At 35.8% G+C, this 20,069-nt stretch overlaps 1 protein-coding gene across 2 annotated transcripts; it reads left to right on the forward strand.

Annotated features, from left to right (window-relative positions):
- Positions 1-5,168: 5,168 nt before the first annotated feature.
- Positions 5,169-19,808, forward strand: Sam-s (S-adenosylmethionine Synthetase). Of its 2 annotated transcripts, none has more exons than XM_071708558.1 (10): positions 5,169-5,335; positions 7,568-8,488; positions 12,908-12,985; positions 13,323-13,445; positions 14,846-14,958; positions 16,575-16,718; positions 17,118-17,336; positions 17,457-17,639; positions 17,771-17,904; positions 18,112-19,808. In XM_071708558.1, the coding sequence occupies exons 2-10, from the start codon at positions 8,374-8,376 to the stop codon at positions 18,215-18,217; spliced, it is 1,215 nt and encodes a 404-aa protein (XP_071564659.1). In that variant the 5' UTR covers positions 5,169-5,335; positions 7,568-8,373; the 3' UTR covers positions 18,218-19,808. The 2 variants fall into 2 exon arrangements, with proteins under 2 accessions (XP_071564659.1, XP_071564658.1); XM_071708557.1 differs by lacking the exon at positions 14,846-14,958 and adding an exon at positions 13,970-14,082 and having other exon boundaries at positions 5,175-5,335.
- Positions 19,809-20,069: the final 261 nt, after the last annotated feature.

A 20,069-nucleotide genomic window follows, 5' to 3' on the forward strand; every position in this document is an offset into this window, starting at 1 on the left:
ATCGGAGTTTCCCTGAATCATTGATGTATGTACTGCAATTCTGGAAAAGAATTTTTAATTCTGTCAAATTAATACGACGCTACGTGACGACAAAGAAATGTCGGTAAAACAGACGACTCCAGCATTACCTTAATTATATTCTTTATTAACCCTTAAATGCCACCCGGGGTCCAGCGGACCCCAGACCCTTTAGAATGATATATTTTCAAATGTTCCCGCCAAATATGGAGCTCATATTTATTAATTTATTATTTTTTATTTTTTTGATTTTGGAGCCAACATTTTAACTGTTGGCGATCTTAATTTTTTATACTATGTTGAAATTGAAATTTTAACAATATAAGCATTTTATTCTCTTTTCTAAGCCTTGAACAACATTGAAAATAATTTTCATAACTAAATATCAAAAAATCAATAAGTAAGGAGACATTTTTCATGCTGGGATCTTTTAGACCCCATGTGTCATTTACGAGATTCTTGAGAGGTGTGGCATTTAAGGGTTAAATTGATTTATTTTTTTTTATTTTTTATTAAATAATTATATTATATCTTAAACTCATGTTTTTTAATAAAATTTTGTAGTCAATCTAAGTCGATTTGATTTTTTATTAGCGAAAATGCCAAGGGAAGTCATCACTATTGTAACTTTTAAATTGCAAATTTTTTGTATTATTTAATCTTTGTAAATGCGCTTTAAATTAAAATGTGTTAACCCACCTATTGTTATATCCACCTAAAATTAATTCAAAAATCTAGTCTTATTCTTCATTTGACTCTCTGAAGTTTAATTCGCGAAAAAATTTTAATTTTTAATCGCTTGTGACTTGAAGATTATGAATACTTTGATACCACTTTCATGAAGGGAGCGTCCAGTAGCTTTCAGACAGTGCATAATATAGAGTAAAGAATGCAAAGTAGTAACGATAATGGAATTATCAAAACATGTATGTGTGTCAAGCATCTTGCAATAGGATTCACGTGCTTTTGTTCCAATGAATCACGAGTGAGAAGTGCGATATTCAATAAGAATCAGGAAACTTGCTCATCAAACTTACCATTAATCTTGCATGTTATTTTACAAGTAATCCAGACAAACAGCTTTGTATGGATTACATGTTGCAACAAAGCCTGCTGATATCATTGATATTATTGTATTTATCAAATGTTTATAGCAACATGTTTTTATGCAAATTTTAGCATAGTTTTGCAAAAAAATGTGAAAAAATAAATGACCAAACGCGGTCTGATAAAAATTATTATTATCGCAGGAAGATATCTTATTTTAAATTGCATACCGAACAGCCAAATAAAATAATTAATTAATTGTCAGCAAGTAAAAAAAAAACTTGATCGATTTTAATACAAAACTGTGAAGAAGCACAGTAACAAATCGCAATTGTGCTGGAAATGTCAAATTTCGATCATGCGTTGCAATTAACGATTATAATTTATCGACTGATTTTATGTTAACGAGATGAAAAATTGATAATCTAATTACATTCGCATAGGTGTACTGTTACATTCCTTTTCTTTCTTCTTCAAGCATATTTGCTTTTTTGAGATACAACCATGCTCTCTTCTCCCTTTCCCGCTTTTCCAATATTCTGCTTCAATTCTTGTGACATTTTTCAAATATTGTCGCAGTCAATGATCTGTATTAATAATTTTACATCAATATCTTGTTGCTGACAATAGAAAATTTACATATACATAGATAGATAATGATACTTTAGGTCGCCAAAAATTCCAATTGCAGAAAATTCCGACAATTTAGATATGATAATGTAAAAACATCTTCATATTATAATTTTCTGCAATTAGAGAATTGTAAGAGAAAAGTGGAAAATTGTAAGAAAAAAATTAAAAATTTTGCGAATTAAAAAAAATTTGTTTGTAATGTTTCGTATAATAAAAAAAATATCTGATTATTCACATGAATGTTAATCAGTAGTCAAGTTAATCTAATAATCTAATGCTGCACTTGCAATGTTAACATTTACAACCAAAAATAAAATGTAGCATAAGTAAAGAATGCAGAGTAATAAATAAATATAGACGCGCCAACCAAGTTATTCAATTAGGTACATGGGTCAGGTTTGAACATAAAACTTTCAAATTTAATTTTCTTAAAAGCAAAGACCTCGCACAAAAAGATGCAGTTTATTTTTTCGATTTAATTTTTTTCGCTTGAATCGCAATGTTGAACTGAAGAATTAACGAACTTAAGATCTATCCAGTGCACGTGTACATATAAGTTTCTATGTAGTCAGCACTTTAGCCGCCAGTACTCAGTTATCTGTTGCTACTGATGCAGATTATATCGTATTCTTAGCTTTAAATATTAAATTGCTGATACTATATATCACGGTACAAAATACTTGTTTTTAACATTGTATCATGAGGGCCCATATTTTATATTTTGCGTCATTGCTACAACATAATGGTATTAGTATATGTATAATAGTATCTTAAAGTTTATAAATAGCTATCAACATCATACTCGAGATGATATTACGAAAAGAATATGTAGGTAACTTACGTATGTTACGTATCCGACAAATCTTTTTCTAATCTTTTCCTTTAAGATTTCAAATTTTAAACGGCTTTTTATCATGAAAGAGCAGAAACGACAGAATTTAGCTAAGTAATTTTTTTTGCGAAATAGCTTAATTTTAAATTGGAAACTAAACTTGAAATTAAGTAGAAACACTTTTTAGCACTAAGCAATGCGTATTCACTAAAAATATTATCACTGGTACACTGTCTCATGTCGACTTGCTTTCACTGTAGCTACTAGTATAGTTGCTCAATTTCAAAATATATTTTATTCAAATAAATAAAATTATCGAAAAGCGAAAACGTACAAAAATCGCCTTATACAAAGCAATGATATCAACTAACTAAATCACTGTTGACGAATTAGGCTCTGGTAATAATCCTACATTAATTGCGATAAAAAAATCGAGAATTTCGTCACACTGATTATGCTCCCCACCTCCTTCGGAGATTGTTTTGCATTAAAATAATCTTCGGCGAATACAAAAAGAGACAGCGCGTGTATCGTTATTACAACACCGCGTATGCAATGTTATTACAAAATCATGATTTATTATTAATCTTGGCGTATTCTTTTTATGAAATTAACGACAAAGACGAGTTGTTTGTAAAGCAGAGCCAATAAACAGAGAACATATATGTATTTTTTAAAAATAACATTTGACGCCATCGACAGGAGATAAAATGTATAGGATCCTTATTTGCTTTCCGTTAAATCTCTGTTGTTACTAAAATTATCGTGAGTTGTTGAATTTATTATCAGTGTGGCTCACAATCAGTGTCACTGCTCGTGCAATGCAAATGAAATGAAAATTTCCTTTTTACCGGCCACTTAAGCTTTTTCAACAGAAAGCAACGTCACAAAGTATATAAATCGCAAAGTACAGTTATTAAACAAGTCATCAAACAGATGACATTTTCAGCAAGATACAAATCAAATCAATTCGCACATACACACACGCACGCGCACGCGTGTGCACACTTTAAAAATTTGTTTAAACATTTTCACAAGCAAAACCTGGTCGAGATTTATTCTAAAATGACTATCAGATATTTCAAACAATTAAAAAGAGTTTATTGCGATTGAGTTATATAAAATCATAGTTGATTTTAAATTTATAACATTTATCGTTCTATTCAAGCGTGTATTAAATACAAAGCGTGTAATTTTAGAAAACGGTAATTGTCGATTAAGCATTTATCAATAAACTAAATCAATTTGTAGCGACGATAATTAACTTATAATACACATTAATTATTATGTTAATTTACCAACTTTTGAACTTCGTTATAGATGTACTATTATGATAATTCAGGAAAACCATAAAAATGCACAATGTATATGTACAATGTATAATTATCACGATAGAGAAGGAAAGTCGACACGAGAAGAAATTGCGACAATCTCTAAAATTTCTTTAGATTCGCAGATTTATATTTAATACTAATTAGGTATGTCTATATTTATTATAGCTAATGAATGCTGTTTGTTTAATTAAGTAGCTAGAAAATCATTTCTATTTATATCGAGTATCTGAGATACTAGGTGATAATCACTATCGCGTTGAAACTTAAGTACTAGTCAGCCACGCAATCGTTTCATGTTCATTAACATGATTCGCAACTCGTCACTATTACGAGTACTGTATGACGTATGAAGTGATCGGCAATTTTAACGTCATTAACGATTACATCATGTTATCCGTGTATTGCATATTAAGTTTCTCCACGAGTCGATCTGTTGAGAAAATAAATATACAAGATTCACAATAAGCAAAACGTTACCAATAATTTAAAAAAATATATATAACGCTTTATCAAAGAGATAATTGCAAATTCGAAGATGTCACTTGTTGATACATTTTCTAATTGCTGATTTTAAGGTTCTTGTTTTTGCAAAATTAAATGTATGCTTCCGCAAACACAGAATTCATTTTTATTAATTTTCTATATTATCATATTTCACAAAAAATTCTTAATCCTATAGATGCCTTGCTTTGCAAATTCTTGTTTAGTCGAATTCCTAATTCGAGACCTTCCAATTCGAAGTTACACAGAAGTTTAACAGTTCCATAGGTTGTCAATTATACAAGTGCTCGCTTTAGATCTTTTTAGTTCTATCGAATTTGATTTGAAGCTATTTAGCTTCCTACAGATTTTTGGATTCAAGCTCGGTTGAAAACTGTTTTATTCCATAAATCCTTTATCAAAAGTCATCTTATGTACCACAAATCTCGGTCTTAAATAATCTTAGATGAATAAATCCAGTTTCTATTCATCTCTAAATCATCCAAACAACAATCGAGCTTCTATTCCAACTTCTAAATCATCTCCATATCGTGTGTTGGACAGATTTACAATTATATTTACATATCACCCCGAGAGAACAAATAAACACTTGTGCAATTTACTGTAAAACTGGTGTGTCATTCAACATCCTAATATAGCTGCGTCCGCCGATCCCACTCCACTTCAAGAATTTCTCGAGAATATCTCCGAGAGCGATATATAAAAGTCTAGCCGGCTTGCACACTCTCGTATAGTGCAATTCTGAGTCGAGTGACGATAACGTTGGTCTCTCTGAGTCTTGTGCTCAAATTTCGCAACCGCGGCTTCATCTTGTGTCTTGCGCAAATTACATTTCCGGCTGTGTCAGGAAAACGCGACAACGCTCTACAACAAGGCAACACGGAATTCCGCCCTTTTGGAAGCTCTCAAGCACTCCAAAGATAACGCGACTTGGAATCACGTGCTGATAAGCACTTGACCGGTGTTATCGGTAAGCATCCAAGCTCCACTTGTCGGTTTCTATGTACGTTCCCGCAATTGCGCGCACATTGAGAGCAAAAATCCGGAAAATTCTACTTATTGTTTAGAGTTAAACCGCGAGGGGGTTGGAGATACGGACAGTTTATTTTTATCCTGCAACTTTCGCAGATCACTCCCGCGGCACATGATGCAATATGAAAAGGTCCAAATGTAAAGTATGACGAAGCGAATCCTAAGTGATTATTCGTCGAGATCATAGTGTCATGTTGATAAACCAGGAGGAACGTTGAATGTATTAAAACAAATTGTAAACTTCTCATAGTGTCATCACCTTCGGGCTATCTATTAGATATCTATGTTCTCGGATTTAAGAATTCAAATTTCTAACTTCTAACATTCGACAGTTGGACTATCGTTATTTAAAAGCAAAACTGATTTTATTTCATCAAAGAGAGTTGCAATAATAAACATAATGCTAATAATTTTTAGATGATAATTGAAATAATTAATAAATATATTAGATAATGATACAATATAATATATATAGAAAAATTAATTTACTCGCGTGACAGTTTCGAGAAATTATTGATGTACGCGAGATTGACAGAATAATATAATTGTTTCAAAGTGTTCGTTATAAAATGCTGGGTAGATCTTTTGATACAAATAACTACGCGATTAATAAATATTAATTATATAAAAATAGCGTTTATCAATGCAATTCTCATATTCTTGTTATGTGTAATAATTTAGAAAATTAAAGACAGGAAATTCGGCGAATTTTCAATCAAGGAAATAGAAATTGACCATATTATACAATTTTATACTTTTATTTACAGTATTTCATGTATACGAACATAATATAAACGGATATATTAGTATCTGAAGTACTTGCCAGCGCATTAATATGATTAAATATTCATATTTACTGTTGAAATACTTGGCAATATAGAAAATATTTGATATACAGGGTGTTTAAGTGTATACACTCATTGTCAGTTATTTTTTTAAATAATAGAATTATAAATAAATCTTTCGAATAAAAATTATTTTGTTTAACAAGATATTACCTATAATGAGTTAAACGAAAATTTCAATTTTTTTATTTTTAATGACAGTTTTTTAATGGTGTAATTTTTATTATAATTTATAATTATAATTACATTCCTATTTCCTATGTGAATATAGATATGAATAAATATCTGTGCTTGTTGTAAAAAAAATAAATGCATTTTGGGTAACTAAATAAATTACGTAATATACAGTATCGTTTTTGTCTGAGAAATCTAAGAAATAATGTCATAATCATTTATTTTAACAATTAATCTTGACTTTTTGCATTTATTTCCGGTGAGTTCAAATTTTTGCCGGTGTGTATATATATATATATATACCCTGGTGGAAAAATGGTGTCAGAATTTTTCATATTAATCAGAATTTCTATAAAAATTTTCAGACTTCCTCTAAATGCTCAGAACTTATCAGAATTTTTTTATAAGAATTGGAACGTTTTTCAGAAAAACTCAAATAAAATAGCAAATGCTAATATTTCAAATTTTTCCCGCCAACACATCTTTGTAAAAATCTGAATAAATATGAAAAAATCTGCGTAATTTATCAGAAATTGTCATACACACGGATACTGATCGAAGTATTCCAAAAATCTTCATCTAATTATTTCTGAGTATCTGAGAAAGTATCTGAGAAATTTTATATATTTTTTCAGAATTTCTCTTAAGTTTCAATTCTTACAAAAATTTTAAGAAAATATAAGAAAATTTTTTTCATTTGGATACTGTATATGTATAATACATACGGATACTGAAATATTCAGAAAATCCTCATCTAATTATTTCTGAGTATCTGAGAAATTTTATATATTTTTTGAGAATTTTTCATAAGTCTCAGAGAAAATATGAGAAAATTTTTTATCAGAGTATACGTATAATTTAATATATATATATATATATAGAAAATAAAATTGCAATGAAGTTATACAAATTCATCTTACTAATTGTAAAATGACGTAGCATCAGTGTCAGTGTATATCTGTTCTCTAAAACTCGTCAAAACGTTGCATCTCTTTCAGAAAACAAACCATTTAACTAAACGTTTTCAGAAATTACTTCTCTCCCAAGAGGAATAATCGCCAACGCGATTATCCAGTTTCGCGATAGAATAATCCCCAGCAAGCGTCCTCGGAGAGACTCTGACCTCTAACTTGCGTTTCGTTTTTTCGCAGGAGAAGCACGTGGAGTCGAGGAGGGCGACCGGAGAAGCGAAGCGGCAAAACCGGCGCGGCGCGGCGCGACGCGGCGAGAGAGACACGCGCTCGAGACGTCGCGTCGTCCGTCCGATCTCCGATCCCGACTCGAATTCCGCGCCGTGCGCCCGAGCGCGTCACGTGACCGCGGTGCCTGTCGGCCGCGCGGGCAGGCGGGACCGAGGTTATAAATAGAGGACGACAGGCGGCGGGGAGTCTCTTTCACTTCCCGCTACGCGCCGCGGCGCGTCGTCTGAGTCGTCTCTCGTCTCGTCCCATTCGTCCCGATAACTCCCCGATCATTACGCGGTGTGCCGTGTGCCTGTGTGGAGCTCGCGCGCTCACTTCCCGACAGTCCCGACACCCGACACTCGACCCGCTCTCCCTCTCGCGCACGCCGTGCTCGCTCGCTCGGTCGCGTCTATCCTCTCGAAGAAGAGCCACGCGGGGTACAGCCCTGGTGAAGAGAGACGCGGCTCGATTGCACCCCACCGATCTTTAAGCGGGCTCGGTGGAACTCGGAGCGAGGCGCGGCGGAGTGGAAACGACGAGGACGGCGACAACGACGGCGTCGAGGAGGAGGAGGCAGAGGCACGTGGAGTCAGTGGAGGAGACGAGTTCGCTCGCGGCCGTACACGACAGCGGTGCTCGACGGCGCGGCGGTGACCGATCGACTCCCCCGCACCTGCCCCCCCAACGATTCTGAGTGACGACTGACGACAACTACACCCGTTACGAGAGACGACACGGCGACAACGGCGGCGACGACCCCGAAACGCAGGAAGATGCCGGAGACCGCGCACCATATGAACGGCTACGCGAACGGCCACGCGCCGCCCGAGCTGCAGCAGGACACCTCGTTCCTCTTCACCTCGGAATCGGTCGGCGAGGGACACCCAGGTGAGAAAAGCAGTCTTTCCTCCCCTCCCACCACCCGTGAGACGACCAACCCCCTCGCCGGGCCTTATCGGGCGACCCTGCATTATCGGTCGGAAAAGCTTTCATCTTTCTCTCTCTCTCTCTATCTGTCTCTTTCTCTGTTTCTCGCTCTACGTCCCCCTGTACCTCTTGCGGCTTTCCCACCACCACCACCACCACACCACCACTGCCGCCGCCGCCACTACCACCATCATGGAGGAGAGTCGTCTCCGTGATCCCGGGCGCGCTTTTTCCTACCTACCTACCCTTTCATCTTCTCCCCCGATCGAGATCTCATCTCGATTGACGCATACACGTCCCCATACACGTCTTTCGTCTCCCGCCTTCCCGTGACACTCCGCCGATCGTTCCCTTCCCGGCCGGGATTGTGCTCTAAAAAAAGGCGTTTGCTCGATTCCCGAGCGAACGGGTCGCAAAGGGATCTCTGCGTTTCTGCATATTTTCTCGCCGACGCAGCGTGACCTGGCCGGGCATGGCACATTGCCGCTGGCTGGCGCGCCACCGCCATGTGCTCGCGGCGCCGATCGCGCTGCGATCGGCGCGCGCGAACCGCGCTCGGCTCGGTGGACGCCGGTTGCGTCGTGTCCGAAATTGGCCTCCGCCTGAATGGACCCGTGCCGTGCTGTGCCGTGCCTTGGCGGCGCCTTTCCGCATCTCATTTTAGATAGGGGAGACCGTTGCTCCGAGATACGTACCCCAAATATGTACCGAAAAATTCGAGATACATATAGATACGAAAGACGCCTAACCGATTGGAAACAGGACACAGGACTATAGTTTCGTTAGAAGCTTGGCTCTTTGCAGTTGAACCTTCCGTCCCTTTTATCCCGTTTTCTCTCTGTTGCGTCTGATTACTCGTTTCCTCTCGAGTGCAGAAAATGCAACGGAGACACAAGGAACAGATACAAGGTCTCTGCTACCTGGTAAAAGCCTCTTTCTGGAACGAGCTTGATGAAACCCGAAAAATTCTCCCATTCTAGATTCTTTTCTTGAACGTTCACCGAAGCGCAGATGCTGCTGAATCGATACAAGTCAAGTTGAGTTACGTATATTTCATATGTAAAAATGCATTACGTTAGCATGCATTAGCATTAACGCAGGCTAATCGAGATCAACCGTTCTCTGTGTTATAGATAGAAGTGATAGGGCTGTGAGAGAAAAGGGAACAGCTAATTGCTAAGGCAAGACCGGCCGGGAAGATGGAATGCGGTCGTTCTACGAATTCTCTTCGTTATTACTTCCTTATTGCTTCGTTATTATGAGCTTCATTGTCACGAATCCACTGGTATTTCTACGAATCCAGTCTGCGTGCATCAAGCGATCGTTTGTCATGCGCGAAAGGAAGTTCGCCATTTTCAAGAGCTTCTAGATGATTCTGTTCGCGACCTAGGTGGCGCGGCTGGTCGCTCGTCGACGCCGCTCAAATGTTTGTTGATGTTTCTTCTCGGAATCGATTGACTTGAACCGTTAAATCGTTATCGTGCCGATTGTCTGCTTCTGGAGTAGAAATAAGATATAACTTGATTGTTGTAGGCATCGCAGACTTCTTGGGAAGAGAGAAAGAGAAACATGAAGCTATGATTGAATAACACGAACAGGCTTCGGGGACCCCCCTTCTCGCTTTGTGCTTCCTTTTGTCCTATACCTGTTGGAATCTTCCAGAACTGGCCTTAGAGTCAGTGAGAGACCGACGCTTGAAATTGCGACGTTTGGTCGTAGTGAATAATAATAATTTCATGTCATTACATACATTTGTTTATGATAAGTCGAATAATTACAAAGAACATGAATATGGAAAAGATGTAAAAAGTAGGGCACTAACAAAGCTGCCGTAATGTATGTTAGTAACAAAAGTAGGACCGGTGCACAGGAATTAACCAATTATTTTAATTTCTCATAGCTATTGAAATTATTAATCGCAAACATATTATTCTTTATTTACAAACGCAGATACACTATTTTAGACTAGACGCGTAAATCTGAATATTCGTCAAATATCTATTTTATCTAATACTCTCTAGATACACTGATAATGTCCTAATCTCAATGATAACAATCGCCAAATGCGGCATTTGATAGGTGTATCCGAAATTTATGGAATGCGCGAAGATCATATTAAGTTATATAAAATTAAAATATTTATAATTTATATGCACACACACACACACACATAAAGTATCTTTATTATATATATTATATATAATAAAAAAATTGTTTCATGTCTCGAAAGCGCGACATATGAAGTGCTGCTTTAGTGCTCTCGTTTCACGACCATCTGTTCCTTTTGAGACACAATGCTTTCTTCTTCTTACCCCTTTTTTCTCTACTTCCAACCGAAACGCTCTCTAAACGACCGCCATTGATCACAGAGGGTTTGTGACTGACAAACGTTTATTATTATTATTATTATTATTATTATTATTATTATTATTATTCATTACTGAGCCAGAAATCAGCGTCTTTTTTCTTCTTTCTCTATCACATTTTTTTTAATGCTTTTCCAATGATTCATTATTAAACCGTAAGCCTTATAATTCACGATTATATCAACGATTCAACGTTATCTGTATTAGTCATCTTACAGGATATGATGTCAGGAATGGGGAAATCGCGCAAGGGACTTTTGCAACTAATCGTAAAAAGATCATAGCTCGAAATAGCTTTGACTTGATAAAGTAATCTCGTAATACATAAACAAATTAACATTTAAGAACATAATAATTCTATGACCGGTATTTCATAGTCGGATCTTATTTCAAGACCGTCTTAAAGTAATGTCTTAAGTAATGTCTTAAGATGCTAATACGGCTCTGTGATTGGTTCATAACATCTTAAGATTGTACTCAAGATGGTCTTAAATATAAGATCCTACTATGAATATCCGGCCTATGAAGCTGATAACAGTTTTGCGGTGCTCCATATGTCTGTGCTTCATGCAACTCTCTTCTCAAATAGTTTTATTTAAAAAGAAAATGCCTATGAAGATTTATATATATAACAATTGTTCGTGTAAATTTCTTTATTTCTGATACCCAATCCAAGATGGCTGTCGTGAAATTTCACCAACATTCTAAAAAAATCGCAATACTATTTCCGAATTTATTTAAACGTTCGATTTTGTATGTAGCTAATTTTTACACATCTTGATGCGGTAATTCTTGTCTTTTAACTTTAACTGTTTCAAAAATAACGAATAGTAAAATTAATTTTTCGCAATCGGCTCGTACGTTGCTAATTATCTCTGCGGTTAATGACTTGTTTTTCCTCTCTACATCTCGGCTCTAATTATATCAAAGATAAAGAAAGAAACGAGTTACGTGAGCAATTTAGGCGAACTAATCTTGGATTAGCGATTCGCTGCTTTTCTTAAATTATATTATAATACAGACAGAATAAAAATTAATTATTATGCTATTATTCCTTTATATAATAATAAAGGACCCCACCATATCCTTATGGAAATTGGGTTTCGGTGAAATTAGCTGAAACTTTGGAAATAAATTGTTTATGTGATGCTGATCAAAAGTCACAATGGGCAAGATTCATAATAATCAACCGTTTAGATGCTATCAGCGATCAAAAGTCAAAATAAGGCGTTATGCATGTCAACACTATTGTGAGACAGTGGACTGCAATGTATTATTCTGCAGAATCATACAACTTATTCTTTTTGTTAATACAAAAATATGTATTTATGTGAAGAAAATATGTATACATGTATGTGTATATACATATATGAATTATAATCTTATAACATAATTCACATACATGCATATACATTTTTTTCCACATAAATACATATTTTTGTATTGACAAGAAGAATAAGTTGTGTGATTCTGTAGAATAATACATTGCAATCCACTGTCCCACAATAGTACTGACATAATGCCTTATTTTGACTTTTGAACGCTGATAGCGCTTAAACGATCGATTATGACGATTATTGTGAATCTTGCCCATTATAACTTTCACAATCAGCATCATATAAACTATCTATTTCTACAGTTTCAGCCAATTACACCGAAATCCATTGTACCACAATAGTACTGAAATAACACCTTATTTTGACTTATGAACGCTGATAGCATCTAAACGGTAGATTATTGTGAATTTTGCCCATTGTGACTTTTGATCAGCATTACATAAACTATTTATTTCCAAAGTTTCAGCTAATGTCACCGAAACCCAATTTCCATAAGGATATGGCGGGGTCTTTTATTCTCTCTCATTTTTTGTTTATTACATTTATATTTACTTTCTTTACAAGGTTTTAATTATATTTTAATCATGTTTATAGATATTAGAAATCCTCTAATGGTTTTGATTAATAATTCACTTTGATTAGTATTATATATTTATATGTCTTATGTTATTTTTCAGACAAAATGTGTGATCAAATAAGTGACGCCATTTTAGATGCACACCTGACACAAGACCCCGACGCTAAAGTAGCATGCGGTAAGTTTCGCCAAGACAGTGCTGATTTCTACAGGCATTTAAACACGTATCATGTATGAATATGTATTCTATTTATACATTAGTTTGTTCGGCCCTGAACTAGTTCTAGGCCGGAACTTTTGACTCCTGCATCTATTGCATTTGCAATATATTATTGAAACGAGCAATCTTTGAAAGAAAAAAAAATGTTTTCCCAAGTATATATATATATATAGCTGCCTTAACATTTACTTTATATAACATTCCTTCAATATAATCGCATTTAAATATATTCTATATGTAATTTCATTATGTAGATGTTACACTATACTTAATCGAGTTTTTCTATTTTCAATAGAAACCGTAACGAAAACTGGGATGATACTTCTGTGCGGGGAGATTACATCAAAGGCTGTGGTGGATTATCAGAAGATCGTTCGGGATACAGTGCAACACATCGGCTACGACGATTCTTCAAAAGGTACAGCAACAGGCCGACGCGATACGCGCGTTATATCTGCCCTTAGTCTCAATGATGCACGTCTGTCACTTTCTCCGATTGTCTGACACTTTGTTGGATGTTAATTCTATGTTTGCGCGAGAAAAATTAAAATCCTTACACTCGCGATAAAGAGACTTTAATCATTACTCATGTAACACATGCATGCTCTGTGGCTGAATAGATAGCCAGCTCCCTCGTCCTCGTAAAATTCGCCTCATACAATTGTCCTTCATCGAATTGTCACGACAACACGATCGAATCATGGCGCAAAAGATTCAAGCACCAAACATTGTGATTTCTGTTTTCTTATATCGAACATTAATGGTAATACTAAGATGAGTATAAGGATTCTTCTTTGTACACACACATTGAGATGTTTGACTTGGATCCTCCATGCCTCGATCGCTCGGATAATCAGTATCCTGCTCATTACCTTTCGGACAAAAAAAAGATCATGCAAAAAGAATGAATAAAGACTGTGTAACGTAAGCATATCGTGGCAGGATTCGATTGGCGTACGTTGAACCTTTTGGTGGCGATCGAACAACAATCCCCAAATATCGCGGATGGTGTCCATACGGACAGGCAAGAGATGGACGTGGGTGCAGGTGACCAGGTACATAACCCATTCTCAGCCCGTGCCACAGAACAGCCAAAAATAATTAAATGTCAACGATCTACCCCATGTTCTTGCTTCTTACTATCCTCTTCCCTCTGACCTCCTTTAAACTTCAGACGTTCTCAAATCTGTGTTTTGCTATTCTGTGTGTCACAAGCGTGTGTTACATCTTACGTGTGCCTGCGTGCGTGCGTGTGCGCAGGTGAGAATGCAAGCACCTGCGCGAGTTATCTAAGCATTATCGTTGTAAGATAATACCGCAAAATATCTCTTGAAAAATTCCTCGCAATGTTACGTCAATCGTGCAGGAGAAATTTCTAATTTGGCAGAGATGTCTCGGAGAGATGGTTTACAAAGCACTGGAATGCGATTCCAACAAAGTGCCGATATTAGTTATCATGTTTATAGAATGTGAGGCTGTATGTACTATGTTCGGATACACTCATATGCGTAAAATTCACTCGTTATAATAAATTCGTTGTCTAATTATAAACAAATTATAAAATTATAAAAAAATATAATACGCACTAGATAGTTTCAAAAGAATTTGATTCAGTATTATCTCCGATATTTCGTGAAGTTTCCGTGCCCGAACTCGTACATGCAGCCATTGTATTAGTTTTAGTCACTCCAGGATTATTGGGATCAACGTGGTCTGTTAAAAACCCAACGCACCAAAATGGCGGAATTTCGTGCAAGGACAACGTCGACGCGTAAAACAGCAGCGAATATCTTTGTCTCACTACGATGATTTCTACAGGTTTTGACTACAAGCTGTGCAATGTTCTGTTGGCGCTCGACGCTCAGTCACCAAATATCGCGGCAGGCGTTCACGAAAACCGTAGCGACGAGGAAGTGGGAGCAGGAGATCAGGTCAATTAGCATTGCCATCGTTGAATTTCCTCTTCTTTTTATCTCCTGTTTTCTTCTCTTTGACCGTTTGCCTCCTGCGCTACTAAGTACAAGTTACAGTAGTTGTATAAGTAACATTTCACTTCTTCATTTCTTCTTGTAACCCCACTGGCCTATTTTTATTTCTTCACTATAGAGGTGGAAGTGGTATATGACATATTGAGTGTTCTTCACATATTTGTTACATTATCACGGTAGTTTGAATGCATTGCTACAAATGTTATTCTGTCGTTGATTGTTTAGCGGGATATGATATATAAGAAGTGAATGAGCGTGTAGGATATATACAATTAGTGCAAGAAATTTCATGTAGATAGATATAGAAACACTTGCATGTTTTACGTTATTGTAGGTTCCATAGATTTGGAAGCACTTGCATGTTTTATATTATTGTAGATTAATAACGTCTTTAGTAGGTTAACATGATCTTAGTATAACGTTAACCTGTAGTTAAGAATTTATTGTTAAGTAATTGTAACCAAAGGAGATTGGCCACTGACCAGACTCTTAAACTAATTCGTTAAGTAGTCGTTATGTAAACTAGTTAGTTGGTTATGTAATTAATGGTGTGTGAAATGTAAATAACTTGTAAATTAAGTTGTTTATTAATGTTAACTAAATTGTTAATGAGTATATCCCTTTTGTCATATTTATATCACTTCTGTTCTGTTCTGTATGGCACCTTTTATTAGATGTTGCTTCATATTTCTCATAGATATATACAGAGTATCCCATTTTAAAGTTTACAGTGCTGTATCTCGCGAACCGATGATTTTACTGAAAAAATGTTTCAGACAAAAGTTGCATGGTTTGGAGGAAGACACATGATCCAGATGTGAGTCCTGTCGTAGATGCCATCGTTTTCAAGAAATTTCTTAAATGGAACTTGATTTTTTCCTTGAGTAATAATAACAATAATATTATTATTATTATTATAAATAATAATATTATTATTATTCGATTCCTTTCATTATTCTATGTATAAAAGTATGAAAGTAAAGTCATCAAAACATGAATACTTTATGAGATATTTCATATTTTACATTAAAAATATTGAGTCAAAATTTAAAATATTTTAGGAAATTCTTAACAAAAAAAAGCTTTATTACAGTGTTTCGAAAACGTCTCGACGAGATCTACAACTTTTATCTCAAGGAAAAAATCAAGTTCCATTTAAGAAATTAGTCACCTTCAAAATTTCTTGAAAACGATGACATCTACGACATGACTCACATCTGGATCATGTGTCCCTCTCCAAACCATGCAACTTTCGTCTGAAACATTTTTAAATAAAATCATCGGTTCGCGAGATATAACATTGTAAACTTTAAAATGGGACACACTGTATAATACCACATACTTGTGTAATAATTTACGCTTTACAAAAGCTTTTCTATTTTTAATTAAGCTTTCTTTTCTTTTACGCATAAAAATACAATGTTTACTTTTATATTCTGACGGCACGTAATTTCAAATAATTTCTCTACATATTTGAAATTATATGTACAAAGTCTGTTCGATGCTTGAAGCTTATATCTTATAAATTTTAGCTGGAATAACTCAATTTCTTTCATCAGGGTCTAATGTTCGGGTACGCGACCGATGAAACCGACGAATGTATGCCATTGACGGTCGTGCTGGCACATAAATTGAATCAGAAAATCGCCGAGCTAAGACGAAGCGGCGAACTATGGTGGGCTCGTCCAGATTCAAAAACACAGGTTTGATTTTCATATGTTTGTATATACTTCTTATTTATCTTAATTTACAAAGAGCAAAGTTCGATAAATTTGATAAGATAAAACAAGCGGAAGAGTGTCAGTATTAATATGGAATTTAAAAAATTTGTCGGAAGATGCGCCTGGAAGTCGAAAAATTTCTAATCTAATCATTCCCGATACTTTTCACGCTCAGAGACCTAGACAATAAGAAAAAAAAGTTCATGGACAGTGAGATGATTATTCAATGATGTATTTTATGTATTTGCTACTCTTGAATGCTATGATGATAAAAACCTAGCTGAGAATAATCCATTAAATATAATTTTTTTACAATATTTTAATAACTTAAAAAATTAATGTATAATTTATATAAGACGTATGTAATTATGTATACGACAGGTAACCTGCGAATATATCATGGACCATGGAGCCTGCGTACCTATAAGAGTCCATACTGTTGTGGTATCGCTGCAACATAGCGAAAAAATCGGTCTAGACGAACTCCGGAAGGCAGTCATGGAGAAAGTCATCAAAGAAGTAATACCCGCGAGATATTTAGACGAGAGAACAATCTTCCATGTGAATCCTTGCGGGCTTTTCATTATCGGTGGTCCACAGGTATTATTAAAGTCCCCAAGTATTATATAATGTAATCAATGCAGATGTTAATCGATCTTGAATAAAAATGTGCAACATATTTTGCAAGTTACTCTGATACATTCTTATTTAAAATTTTAGAGTGACGCTGGTCTTACCGGACGGAAGATCATCGTAGACACGTACGGTGGTTGGGGAGCGCATGGTGGTGGTGCATTTTCCGGTAAAGATTTTACGAAGGTGGACAGATCAGCTGCATACGCTGCGAGATGGGTTGCCAAGTCTTTGGTAAAGGCTGGCCTTTGCAGACGCTGTCTTGTACAGGTAAAACTCACAAACGTCAAGCTTTATTCTTGTTCAAATAAAAGAAGAAATTTCCACAACTATTTTGTAATAAAATTTAAGAAAATTGTATATCTTTGTATTATGAAAAAATTTACGATTACTTATATTAGGTCTCCTATGCCATTGGAGTGGCGGAACCATTGTCTATCACAGTTTTCGATTATGGAACATCCACGCGTTCTCAAAACGAGCTCCTAGGCATAGTGAACAAGAACTTCGATTTGCGACCCGGAAAGATCGTCAAGTACGTATACTTAAATAATTTTAACATTTTTCTCGTAACTTTAATATAACTTGTGTTACGCAAACTGTTATGATAAATATTGTTTTACTTATGATATATTGCAACGACTATATGATGTGTGTGATATAATTTATTGAATAATGTGATATAATACATCAAATGTACAAGAAGATAAATAAATTAAGAGTGTAATTATCTTTTTTGTAGGGAGCTAAACCTTCGCAACCCTATTTATCAACAAACCAGCACATACGGTCACTTTGGACGAGACGGTTTCACATGGGAGCAACCAAAAAAGCTGATTCTCGATTGATGAGAGGATGGATTTTAAATTGGTCTCGGCGTTTCTCGGTCTTAGATATTTGATAGAACATCTCTGTTTCTCTTTCTCTAACTCTATCTCCCTTTCTATCTTCCTCTCAGAGAAGTAATCGTGTTATTTCAAATAAGAAGAAAAAACAATTTCGTCCGCGATACTTCAATTCCCGTGTCGCTACCGTCACCGAAGCCACCGATTTCTTACGCCAATGCTTAGCAATAGAGAGGACTAGGTATAGGCAGTTCTCTTTCTAGTTCTTTTTGCCATGGAATACCGCATTATATATGTGACGACAGGCATAGTACAAATCTCGTTCATAATCCGACACACCGGGTATGAACAGTCATTTCTTCCTTTCACTCTTTCGGTTTTTCGTGTGATGGTATCTCTTAACAATACGGCACAATAACCATCTAGATATAATGGGCGCATTATGCAAGTAAAAGCGAACCGAGCCTATATTATGGAGCCCATTGTAAGTTTCCTTGTTCAGGTCTTGAAGAATTTCTTTCTTGAACTGATTGTGAGTTAACTCAGTCTGGCAACAGCAAATCGATTTTTTCCTCGCTGATACACGCTGACTACTTACAAACCAGTAAGAAGAAGAGAAACTTGTAGTGGATTAAGTTTTCATCTGAAGAAAATGTATAAACGGGCGCTATACGTGTTTTCAGATTCGGGAAATGTAACTGCAGTCTCATAGATTTTTAGCTGTATTTAGTAGCTCCCTCCCACGTACACGAAAGTTCGATACTCCGACTTAATCAGCTAAATGAGCAAATTTTTAATCAGACTGCACGAATTATACACGATAATTTACGTAAGCCTGTTTTATTTCAATAGTGACGCTATCGACTTTCCGATCGATCTTTCGTGTACGTACCTTCATTAGAATTATTAATCATTGAGGAGGGAAAAGAAGTGTAAATTAATGACAATGTGTCCTTGGAATGTGTATAGCAAAGAAGGAAATGACGTTTGTGTGTCATGAACGCGTGTTCGCGTGTCATGTTCATGAGTTTCACGAAAGGCAGTTGCAATACAATGCCGGATCGGATGCATTTATCGACGATAGATCAACCATTGTTAAATATTTTAGAATATTTAAAAATCATATTAGTCTAATTGAACAGCTTCGTTATGGAATTAGACTTCATTGTTTTATAGTATACGCGCGAATATTTTTAACTAAGCAAAACGTGTTTTAATCACCCCATGAAGTGTACGGTCATTTCCCCCTTTGCTATTGTTTTAACTAAATAGAACAATTGATGCAGCAGATGTTATGAAAGGAAGCGAAACCATTGAAAATCCAATTCCGGTAGAGGTCCAGCACAGATCGTGTGACGGAGCTCGCAACTGTTGTAGAATTTTTCATTGTTTTTTGGTACAAATTGTCCGACATAGTCGGATTTTAATGGGAGAAACAAATAGAGAAACAGTTGTAAAAAGATTTTAGTCATCTTCTGGCAGAATTGATGTGTGCGACTTGTTGCGACGTAAATCATATCGGCAATATGTAATAGTGCACAGGATCGTAAAAAAAAAAAAGAAAGAAAATAAAACGGATTTTTTAATAAAAGTATTCCCTGTCGTTTTGTGTACTACCGCATCATTACATAAGCAAAAAGCGTATTTAATCCTCAATCTTCCTAACGTTTTACGCAACGCATAATTTGCATTTAACGGACCAATATTGCATTTCTGTGAACATTTCCCCGACAAATGTGACATGAGCTCTGTCGCACAAGACGCTGCGACTGGCTATAATAGTTCGCGAACGTAGCAAGCAATTTTTATATGCATTTGCACTCTTGCATTTATCACTCTTCAGTATTTGATGATG

The sequence above is a fragment of the Temnothorax nylanderi genome, unplaced genomic scaffold (genome assembly GCF_030848795.1).
Source record: "Temnothorax nylanderi isolate EJ_2023f unplaced genomic scaffold, tnyl_v1.0 TNYL_tig0069_pilon, whole genome shotgun sequence".
Taxonomy (NCBI): domain Eukaryota; kingdom Metazoa; phylum Arthropoda; class Insecta; order Hymenoptera; family Formicidae; genus Temnothorax; species Temnothorax nylanderi.

What these genes read in the sequence shown, in the direction of transcription:
- Sam-s (XM_071708558.1), top strand. Translation starts at nt 8,374, where the DNA reads ATGCCGGAGACCGCGCACCATATGAACGGCTACGCGAACGGCCACGCG. An exon ending in GGTCGGCGAGGGACACCCAG is followed by an intron (nt 8,489 to 12,907) that starts GTGAGAAAAGCA and finishes GTTATTTTTCAG; the next exon opens with ACAAAATGTGTGATCAAATA. An exon ending in GTCCAGATTCAAAAACACAG is followed by an intron (nt 16,719 to 17,117) that starts GTTTGATTTTCA and finishes TGTATACGACAG; the next exon opens with GTAACCTGCGAATATATCAT.